The 11,588-nt window shown below is 33.0% G+C and overlaps 1 protein-coding gene and 1 long non-coding RNA gene across 2 annotated transcripts; both read left to right on the top strand.

The window, feature by feature from the left end:
• Positions 1 to 938, top strand: LOC140972309 (uncharacterized). Its single transcript, XR_012174491.1, has 2 exons — positions 1 to 332; positions 486 to 938. It is a non-coding gene; the product is annotated as an uncharacterized lncRNA (long non-coding RNA).
• A 7,092-nt stretch (positions 939 to 8,030) lies between these two features.
• Positions 8,031 to 10,608, top strand: LOC140974087 (uncharacterized). Its single transcript, XM_073437325.1, has one exon. The coding sequence runs from the start codon at positions 8,228 to 8,230 to the stop codon at positions 10,532 to 10,534; it is 2,307 nt and encodes a 768-aa protein (XP_073293426.1). The 5' UTR covers positions 8,031 to 8,227; the 3' UTR covers positions 10,535 to 10,608.
• The last annotated feature ends 980 nt before the right edge of the window (positions 10,609 to 11,588 follow it).

Raw genomic sequence — 11,588 nt, 5'->3', positions numbered from 1 at the left:
TCTCTCTCTCTCTCTCCGCAACCTTCCGAACTCCATTACTCCACTTTTCTCTTGGGAAAAAAAAAGTGTGGAGAAATTAAAACCTTCTTCTTTACAGTTGAATCCCATTAATCCCCACCTTCTCTACCCATATCCATCTTATTTATAGCAAATACAACGCTTTCACCTAATTTGCAAACCTTTTTTCTCCGCCATTTTCGAGATTCCTTCGCCAAAAAGCTGAATAACCACTGCAAGAGATGCGTCCAACTGCTGGCGGGGTCCTCTGGTCGCTGTTCCTATTGTTATTCGCTGCATCCATTGCATCAACCGAAGTAATTCAATCGTCCCTCGTGAGTATCTTTCTGAAAGAATAATCGAAATCTTCCGGTTTGATATATAACTTAGATCCCCATCAGTCCACTAGCAAATTCATGGGTTTTATTCCATTCCACGTCTTTCATTGCTTTGATCGGTTTGATCATGACTGAGTTGTGAATTGGCAGGAAAATGGGTTCATGGCGGAGGGGAACGTGAGCGCGGCGGGGGAGATGGTGCCGATGGGGACGGAAGAGATGATGATTATGGTGAACGAGAGCCGCAGAAGACTGGGGAGTTTTCAGATTTGCGCGCTGTGCACTTGCTGCGGAGGCCGGAGCAGAAGCTACTGCTTGGCGTCGCCATGTTGCTATGCCATCAACTGCAACATCCCGAACAGGCCCTTCGGCTTCTGCTCCTTCACTCCCAAAACCTGTAATTGCTTCGGATGCCATCTCTAGTCTTTTTTATATATATAATATAATCTTTTTTCCTTCTATTTTTTCGAAAATTAGATTCCCTTTTGAATTTGTTGAATTTTGTTTAGCGTGAAAGTTAAGGTTTTTAATTTGTTTGTAATTATTGATGTTATTATTTCAAGGACAGCTGATTCCAGGCAAGTTTTCTGGTATTGGATAGAAGACTGGCCCTTTCCTGGATCTTTGATAATCACTACTTCTTTTGATCTTCATACAGTTCCCGTGACACTAAGGTCTGAATTTAAAACGAGATTAACTCGAATTTTGATCTCGAATTCGAGATACAATTGTAACAAAATCTAGTATAACTAAAAAATCACTTCTTGCATAAACTAAAAAGATGTTAAAACAATAAATATATCATTGTCTTTGGGATCTATCATAATATTTTGTCCAAATATCTTTAAAAATCATTTGTGTAATAAGATTTTACACTTTATTGTTTATTTATTCTTAAAACAGTTTGATACGAAACTTTATATGTAATTTAAAATAAAATTTAGCACAATATTTTTCAGTTTTGATTATTTTGTTAGAATTACATTTTTTTGAGATCCTTTGACTGAACTAGTATCGGGACCAGGATACAGAAATGCTGTTAATCGCAGCTTTGTCAATAATTATCTGCTAAGTTCTGTTATGGCTGTGGTGTGGTCTGTCTGGTCCAATGGGGTTTTAAAATATTTAATTTAATTGTGTTATTATAATAGTAGGAGGCCCATAGGCCATAATTACTGTCATTTAAATCGGTAACATAAATAATTATTTGTGGATAATTACATGCATTACCTTGTTTACCTATATATATTTTTGAGATGTTTTCAAATCTTAAACATATATATCTATAAAAATATGTATGGATCGATAAGAGTGTGTTCAAAATTTGGAAATATAAAGAATTCATATATAGTTTGTTATTTTTTATAAAGGATTTTCAACAATATCGAGATTTTCAATAAAATAGTGTATGTCACTAACTAAAATAATTATTCCACTACCCTTAAATATATTAGTTATTTATAACAATTTTATATGAGAGACTTAATTTTATCTCCAATAGCATAGTTAAATGTGTGTTCGGCATGTGTCACACCGAAACTTTTTCTATAATCCTTGATTCACACAAAATATTTTTGTACTTTCTGGAACTACAATTATTCTTCGGATGAAATTCAATACAAAACTTTGAAAATATGGAACATGTATATGATATTGCAGAATAAAATGTTTTAGATCTGGTACAAAAAATACATTTTTGAGTGTAAATTTGGGACAACTATATTAATATCAATACTTTCTACATTTGTTTGTGTATTCAAATATCATATATTAGTATTTGATCTGAAAGAATTTATATTGAATTATCATGTCTTAGTACTACATTTTTAATGCTTTGTATCAATTTTCATAAAAAAAAATATGTCATTAATACCAAAATTTGTTATGTATATTTAAGTACTCATAAATCATATATTAATGTCAGATCTGAAAGATCTAATACTTAAATATCATATATCAATACCAGATTTCAATGTTTTATACCAAATTTTTGTCCAAAAAAATGTGTCATTAATACCAAAAGTTGTTATACATGTTTGGGTACTCAAAAATCATATATTAATGCAATATCTAAATTATTTAGTATTCAAATATCATATATTAATAGCAACATCTAAAAAAACATGGCATTAATATCAAATTTTGTTATGCAAATTTAGCTACTCAAAAACATATATTAATATCATATCTAAAATATTTAGTTTTGAAATATTATATATTTGTTTTAGATTTTTAATGTTTTGTATCAAATTTCGTCTAAAAAACATACGTGGACCCAAAAAGTAAGTAAACTTATTTTTATGTTAGTGAGGGGCTTCAAAAAATGAATCTGTTGACAAAAATAAGACATATCTAGTTATTGGGATGAAAATATATTGATCATTCGCTATTTTTCTATCATATTAAAACATTTATTAAATAAAGTAAATTGAAAAATCGTAAATTTGTTTTTTTTCCAATAATTTTCTAGTGAAAACACAAATATGTCTACATATAGGACGGAATAAATATTTATTTATTTAACAATGTTTTAAAAAATAGATTCTATGTATGGAAAAAATGGCCACCCCATGATTAACCTTTAATGCCACATAATTTGATTGTTTTGTATTTTTCATTGTTTAATATTGATTTCTAAATCATCTGAAATTAATGCCTAATCAGTTTAAAACTCACATGATCGCGAACTCGACACTTCACTAAGCTTCGTGTTTTCTATAACATTTGAAATTGTTGTCAATCGAAATCCGATTTATTAGCTACATGAAATCATCTCTACAATTTATGGAAACTCGACGTGGGGTTTGCGCATGCGATACATACATAAATATATACGTATAGACGTAGACTTGTTACCAAATGTGGTGTAGAAATATCACGAGCGAGCCAAGTTAGTAATGTGCAGCTTCTTTCTATGCTAGCTGTGAGGGTGGTCCATAGCCAGTGAGTGCCAACAATATCACGGTCTCCTCTCTCCCTACAGCTGTATAATATAATCCCTGTACAAATACATAAAAGCCAATAATACAAGATATTTATATTTGTACCCCACAAAAATACAAATTCATATTTTATCATTATTTAATTCATTCAAGAAACGAAGTCTTGAATATATCAGTAGAAAAGATAATTATAAGAAACTAGATTATATATGAGTAGGTTTTTCATAAGATGGTCTCACGGATCTTTATTCGTGAGACGGATAACTCATATCCATATTTACAATAAAAATTAATATATATTGACATAAAAAGTAATAATTTTTCGTGGATGACCCATATAGAATATATGTTTAACAAAATTGACCCGTGACACCGTTTCACAGGAGTTTTTGTGATTATATATTTGTGAATTTGGGGAAAAGAAATACAACTTCAATATTTGGGACGAAAATATTATAATTTATATAATGGAGTATTGAAAATTGATTAACACTAGCAAATATTATTTATGGGGTAGTTGTGAATTATTGATTATTTCCAATGAATTCAACTGCTATCTTTAACTAATTGGTGGTTGGAAGTTGAATTAATCCACAACTGTATATATTTTTTTGAGACAATTATAGAAATACGAAGGAGGATGCGTGTGATTTAATTTTATTTATGGTAGGGGAAGCGTGACACTATTTATAAGCCTTTATTGGCCATCAATTCGACCAAAATGTGGGGTTTTATGTAATTGAAATCTTGGCAGAGTTTCTCAAATACAAGAAAAATCTTGGAAGCTATGGAGAGGGCATGAGTAGGGGCAAGCAATCCGTTAAAATCGAATCGACATAACGGAATTTATTAAAATCGAATTAACCAAAATTTTTCCGACCAACTGTTTTTCACTTATTAAACCGAACAAACCAATTCTTTTTTAAAAAATTTAAAATATATTATTTTTTTCAATATTTTTTTTAAAATAAGGTTTTTCAATTTTTTTATCATAAAATATATATTATTTCTTGGATTAGAGAGGATTTTAATGAAACTTGAAAGTTTTTTTTCCTTGTCTAATTTGGGTCATTCCAAAGTTTAATAAGTATGAAAAATAATTGTTTTAATTTGTAATGCAGCAGTATAAAAAATTTTAAAACAAGAAATCTACAGATTTATGACTCTACACTACTAAGTTACCGGTCTAAACATTTGATTATGTACTTGGAGAATTATTCATATTGCCCCATAGATTTGACCACAGTTATGTTGAAATCCTGAACTGAAACTGACATGTCTTTATATTTCTGTTTCATAAGCGGAAGCGGGAGTTAATATCAAGTCTAGATTCTTGTAATGTACATGAAAAACTTGTTAAACCCATGCAGGTAACAATTACAGTTTATTTAAAACGTATTTATCCTTTAAGAACATGTGTCTCGATCTATCGCATATGACATAACATGTGTCTCTATCTATGTTACATATTTGGGGAGAACTCCATACCATTTTTTTTCTATTTTGATACCCCATGGATGAACCCATCAAGATCCGGCCCATATGTAGGGTCCACAGGTGAATGGCCCATGACAAGCCCAGACATTCTCTTATAAATTCCAGGTTTGAGCGTACGGTTATTTCATTCACTATATTGTTTTCAGCAGCACCCTTAGCTGCTCCCCCCATATATCCTCAGTCTCTGACTTGAGCGTCGGAGGGGCTACGCCAGGACACCCTCTTGGCCCCCTTCTAACGGTCTTATTCTTGATTTCAGGCTCAGGGTAATCTTAAAGCCCACGTGTGAACTAGTGACGCTCGCTGAAAGCGGACCCTAAAATTTTCCGTGAGTATCATATTTCTTTAGTAACATACCGACAATGTTACTGTTGATTCTATCTAGGTATCCCCTTGGTAAAATTTATGTTGATCGATGAGACTTGTGACACATTTTTCTTGAAAAATAGGTGATGTACTTTTATGAGGATGATATTTTTTTGGGTTTGGAACTGATTGTCAGCATCCAAAAATGGTCTCCACCAACTTTTCATGTGAAAGACATCAGAGGAATTGAATACACGTTCATATGAATATGTTGGAAATTTTGAGCTCAAAGAATGGAGCTGAATACACACTCGATCCAAAAGTTGTACAAGAATTGTCCAAACAGCAGATGACGCGCTAGGGAGCCTTAGCGCCCCAAGAGATGTCTGTATTTTCCGGGCAGCAGGTGTTGCACTAAAAAGGCCGCCCTTGTGCCCAACATCTTGCTTGGAAAATCAAGGCAGCACTGGGGAAGTCCAAGCGCTCGTAACACTGTTTCATGAAAATGTACTAGGTTTTTTGAGTTTTATGATACCATTTCATCCAAATAGTGTCCTTTGATTTTTCTTTATATATCTTGAACAAAGATATACCTCATATGATGAAAGAATGTGTCTTTGCGTATTGATAATATTAAATAGAAATATTAATGTTTTTTCTTCTTTTCTAAAATGAGAGTTTATAATATTTTCTGACTATTGAATCTGTGATATATTGTGCTTTTACAATAAACTAAAGTTGTATCTTGAGATAATATTGTCATATTTCAAAAGCACTAAGAGTTGGGTAAAATCTTATTAATGACATATCGTTCAGTATTAGTCTCAACTTTAATATCTTCACAGTGATCTTCAAAATTTTTCGTACTAGGTGACACATTAATTACAATCTTAAGAAGATTTTTCTGAAAAGTCAAAGATGACTTCATCATCAACAACAACGAACACTCCACTAGAACAAGGAGAATTGTTAAAAAAAATTCAACAATGCAGACTTAAAAAAAAAAAAAAATGATGTCTATTTTACCACCTTCAACCTAGTAAGATTTCTGCATTTGAGAGCTCCAATGATATCCGAAAATGAAACCAACAAATACAAGATAAATGGTAATGATGTATGGGGAAATGATGACCACTAATGTTGCAACTATATTATTAACCGTTTGGGCAATATGTTACATAACATATATCGTCGAATTAAAACTACAAAGAATTTGCGGAGATATCTGAAAAGTAAATATAGATAGAAAAATATCGATGCGAAGAAATTCATTGTTGGAAGCGCAAGTCCAAGAGTTGCAATTGATATTACATTATTTGTATGATGAGGGTATGCATACAAATGAACTCTATCAAGTTGCTGCGATAATTGAGAAATTTCTGCTATCATATAATGATTTAAAAAATTATCTCAAGCATAAGCAAAAAGAGATGTGGAAGTTAAATACTTGATTGTTAAACTGTGGATTGAAGAGTATTAACACAAAGAGTCCGAATTAAAGAATAAATTACCATGGAGGCAATGTCGAATTTTGTGGAATGATGACAATGAAGATATCAAAATCGAGACTAATGTTGAATATCACATTCTTACAAAAATAGCAATATTCTCCAAATCTCCCAAGATATAACTTCAACTTATGATAATAACACAATAAATCACAAGCTCAATAACCAGTAAATGATATAAACTTTATTTCCAAGTGTTGTAATTGTGCTCGAGTTTATAAGTGTTTGATTCTTGAAAATACGGGAATGTAAAAGACTGTTAATTTCATACAAAAGATCTTTTAAGATTACCAATTTTTCATTTTTTTTAATACTCGTTTATTTAAGATCTATTTTCGTGTATTCATTATTTATTTAAATCTTCAATATAGATCTTCCTCTATTATTTTGTTTCTAAATAATTTGTTTCATATTGAATAGTTGATGGATTGTCCTTCTCTTTTATAAAAATTTGTAAATAGAAGCCCATGTCATAAGTGGGAACTGGAGAAATATATCTCAAGCCCAATTTGAAATGGACCAGTCCATTTTATCGACCATTTGTTTTCTTCAAATCCCGATTCACACAACCGAACCAAGTCAAGCGAATGGGTTTAGAAAATTTACACGAGAGATATAATTAAATGTATTTTTATTTTTCAAGATCAATCTATATATATTTTTCGGAAAAAGACGTAAACAATTTAATTTTTGGAGGGTTGATTCAATTTCACATCCAATTTAGATTCATCTATTTGTTTTTCATATCATTAACAGTACAAAAAATAATAATTTTTCACGAGCGAATAATTGTTTTATTTTCTTCTAAAGCTTCATAATTATCGATTGCAAACTATATTATCTTCGAGTAAGTATAGATGGTATCAATCTTTTGCATCCAAACGAGGGTAAATGATGTGTTACTCTCGAGGTCAAGTTGTAGATCCATTGATATAAATAAGTGAGTTCATCTTCGATCTCACATCATTTTTTTTTGAAAAAGGGTGATAATTAGATTGTCTTGAGAATAGGTTGAATCGCCTCAATCTTTATCTGGGAAATAGAAATGATCGAATTGATCAGTTTAGGGTTGATCAAATTTTTTTTTGTAAAAACAGTTGTAAACCGATTGAATCGAACCGTACCATATACTCATATTCAAATTTGTCGAATAAACCACATCTTACATTATCATTAAAAAAATAAAAGGGAGCATTTTTAGTTTTATATATAATAAAGCATATTATAGCTAAGAATCTAGAGAACGTACAAAATATTAAAACCAAATAATTTTTTTTGGAAAAATATAAAAATTTTATCTTGGTGATTTAATGAACCGTCCATTAGATTTCATATCTTATCAACATGAAAAATGGTATTTACTGATGGCATGAAAAGATTGCAAATAATCAAAAAGAGAACGAGAAAAGTTAAAAAGGATCGATAAAGAGAAGGGACAAGAATAATAATTAAGAAATAAAGCAAAGTTCGCTTTAGCACACGATTTCCTATGCTCCTTTAATTGATTCTTGTGATATTCCCTTTTGATTATCTCCATTTTCCCCCCACTTCTCAAAGAATTCAAGATACAAGAAAGAATGTCCGGACAGGTAAAGATTCTCCATTTTCATCATCATTCTCGAGCTGGAACCGGGCTGCTATGCTGATTCGAGGTACTTATTTTTCTGCCATTGTTCTCTTGAATCTTGCTTGCGAGCCCATGAAACTGAAACTCCGTAAACGGCGGTGGGCTATAGGAATCTTTACCCGTGCTGGAAGCTCCTTTTTACTGTTGTTTTTGTGGGTTTGTTTGTTCTTACATTTAGTAGCCTGTACAGTTTCTGCTGTAAATAGTGTTAGCGGGGAGATGGTGGGTCTGGGGCTGGACCCGCGGGACAAAAGTGCGCTTTTGGAGTTCAAATCTGAGCTCCAAGACCCTTCTCGCAGCTTGTCTAGTTGGGATGATTCAGTTTCCGTTAATGGTAACTGGACTGGTGTCACCATCTCCAGCCAGAATGGGCGGCTCACTGCTCTTAATCTTTATGGCCTCAACTTGTTTGGAGACATTCACCCTTCTTTATGCAACCTTTCTTTTCTTGAAACCGTCGTTTTATCGCGCAACCATTTCAATGGCTCTGTCCCCTTGTGTTTTAGCCTATTGAGGAACCTTAAGGCTCTGGATCTTAGTTATAATGTTTTTGGTGGTGCTGTCCCACAAGCACTTGCAATGCTCGAAAATCTGGTTCAGTTGGATCTTAGCCATAATGAATTCACAGGTAAAATTCCCTTTTGGATTGGGAATTTTTCTCTCCAACTTGAAAAACTTGATCTTGGATTCAATCGTGTTAGTGGTGAGATACCGGCGAGTTTGTTTTACTCGATGTCATTAAAGTATTTGGATTTGTCCCACAACTACTTGACGGGGATTCTTAACGAGTTTCGCCAAGGTTTGGTGTATCTGAACCTCGAGTTCAATTTGTTGTCTGGTACTCTACCATGTTTCTTGGCTTCGTCGCAGAGTCTCTCGGTGCTTAATTTAGCGAATAACTCGATTGTGGGGGGAATACCGGCTTGCATTTCTGGATGTCATGCACTGACTCAGCTCAATCTGTCCTTCAATGAACTGCAATATGGGATTTCCCCAAGGTTAGTTTTTTCAGACAAGTTGTTAGCTTTGGACTTGAGTTTCAACAGATTGTCTGGAAATCTCCCGAGAAATATTGTTGGGATGCCAGAAAATTCGGGACTTCTGCTCCTTGATCTGTCTCATAACCAGTTCTCTAGTGATATTCCCGAAACAATCACCGAATTCAAAAACTTGCAGGCCTTGCTTCTCTCGTACAATCTTCTTACCGGGAAAATACCAGAGAGTATTGGAAATTTGACTTATCTTCAAATGATTGATCTGTCCAACAACATGTTATCCGGATCCATCCCTTTGAACATTGTGGGGTGTTTTCAGTTACTAGCATTGAAGCTGAACAATAACAATCTTTCTGGTGGAATTCGACCTGAGCTAGATGCCCTAAATTGTTTGAAAATATTGGTTCTGAGTAATAATAAAATCTCTGGGGAGATCCCTCTCACTTTAGCTGGATGCAGGTCACTGGAAGTTGTAGATTTGAGCTCGAATAACCTCTCTGGTGCTTTAAATGACGCGATAACCAAATGGTCTAGCCTCAAGTTTCTCTCCCTTGCTGGTAACAAGTTTGATGGAGCTCTACCGAGCTGGTTGTTCACATTTGAATCCATCAGAACAATTGATTTTTCGGGTAACAAATTCTTCGGCCAAATCCCAAATGGTAGTCTCAATACTAGTTCAAATTTTAATACTGGTGGCCTTTTTAAAGCAGATTTTATACAGCCATCTGTTTCGATTACTGATCTTGACTTACTAGTTTCTGTCAAGATGGCTGATAAAACCGAACTGAGCTTCAATTACAACCTTTCAACGTCGATCGGAATTGACCTCTCTGATAATCTACTACATGGAGAAATCCCTCCTGGACTATTTGGATTACAAGGTCTCGAATACCTGAACTTGTCGTATAACAATCTCGATGGTCAAATCCCATTCGGTTTAGCGAAGATGCGGAGTTTAAAGGCCTTGGATCTATCACACAATTCCTTCTCTGGTCCTATCCAAGAAAACATAACCAGTCTCGGAAACTTAACATTCTTGAATATGTCCTACAACTGTCTTTCGGGGATAGTCACGACAAGGCAGGGGTATTGGAGATTCCCCGGAGCATTTGGTGGCAATCCTGACCTGTGCATCATGTCGTCCACCTCTGATGGCAAGTGTCTTGGAACGGCGCCAAGAAAAACGTTCTCTGGTGAAAACGATCGAGGACTGATATCAGTATGGATTTTTTGTTTGAGTGCAATTGTTAGTTTCTATGTAGGTGTGATTGCTCTGTGTTGTTCAGCACAAACCAGAAGCTACATTTTGCGGACAAAAACATGAACTTTGTATTTGAATTACAAGTGAACGTCACTTTTGTAGTGTTCCTAGTGAAGTGCAAATATTCAGATTTAATCCAGTTGAGTTTTGAGTATTGATTTTATATTCGTATTCAAGTATATATCCAGCCATTCGAGGTACAATATGTGATTTTTGTATTATTTTTTTCAAATTTTATGTAAAATATTATACTTGTTATTTTTTACAAATTACGAACTTTGACTAACAATTATTGAATTTTATTTGTCAAATCTTTAAACATTGGATTTGAAGTTTCATTGTCGCCACGTGCTTTTAGTCCAAGTGACTTATATTTCTTTTAAAACGAAAGGTATTGGGTTCATAAAAAAGGGGGAAAAATCTTATCAAATGTAATCCGATAAGTAATATTTTTGAAAAACAACTTTATTCTATTGTTTCACCTTATAACTCTGATCCGAGAAGGATTATTTTGTGATACGGAAAATTTATTATATCCCATAATTTTTATTTTTTATTTTTTTTTAACTCTAGGGGTGGGGAGTGAGACTTGATTTCGAGTTTTCACTCTATTTACATAATAAATTATGCACATATGTTGTGTGTATAAAATTATAATCGTAATTTATATAAGATTTTTTTATTTTATTAAATACTTAATTTTATACTTAGTCCTTTTGGTATATGTGGGTTTAATTAGCCACATTTAATACCACTTAATAATAATTGGTATGGTTGATAGAATGAGTTTAATAAAAAAAAGGCACTAAACATGGGCTTTGCCTTATCCCATAAACGTGAGAAGGTACTTACTTGTCTCATGTTGCTGAAAAAGGCATAAAAAAGAGAAAAAAAGTTGATAAAAACAACACAACAAAACTCCAAAAGCTCGCAGAAAACTTGCAAATTTCGATCATTAGCTTTGATAATAAATTTTCGTTCGTTGGCTGAAATAATTTCGACTCTCATTATTGATTTTTTCAGTTGCATTTTATTCATTTTTACAAATTAGTTTTCGATGCTTTAACGAAGATATTATAACTTATTGGGCAAATACAATTTTGATATTGTCGATGAG

This window comes from Primulina huaijiensis, chromosome 3, assembly GCF_012295235.1.
Source record: "Primulina huaijiensis isolate GDHJ02 chromosome 3, ASM1229523v2, whole genome shotgun sequence".
Taxonomy (NCBI): Eukaryota; Viridiplantae; Streptophyta; class Magnoliopsida; order Lamiales; family Gesneriaceae; genus Primulina; species Primulina huaijiensis.
Note: the sequence above shows the minus strand (reverse complement) of the source record. Positions and strands in the feature narration are given on the sequence as shown.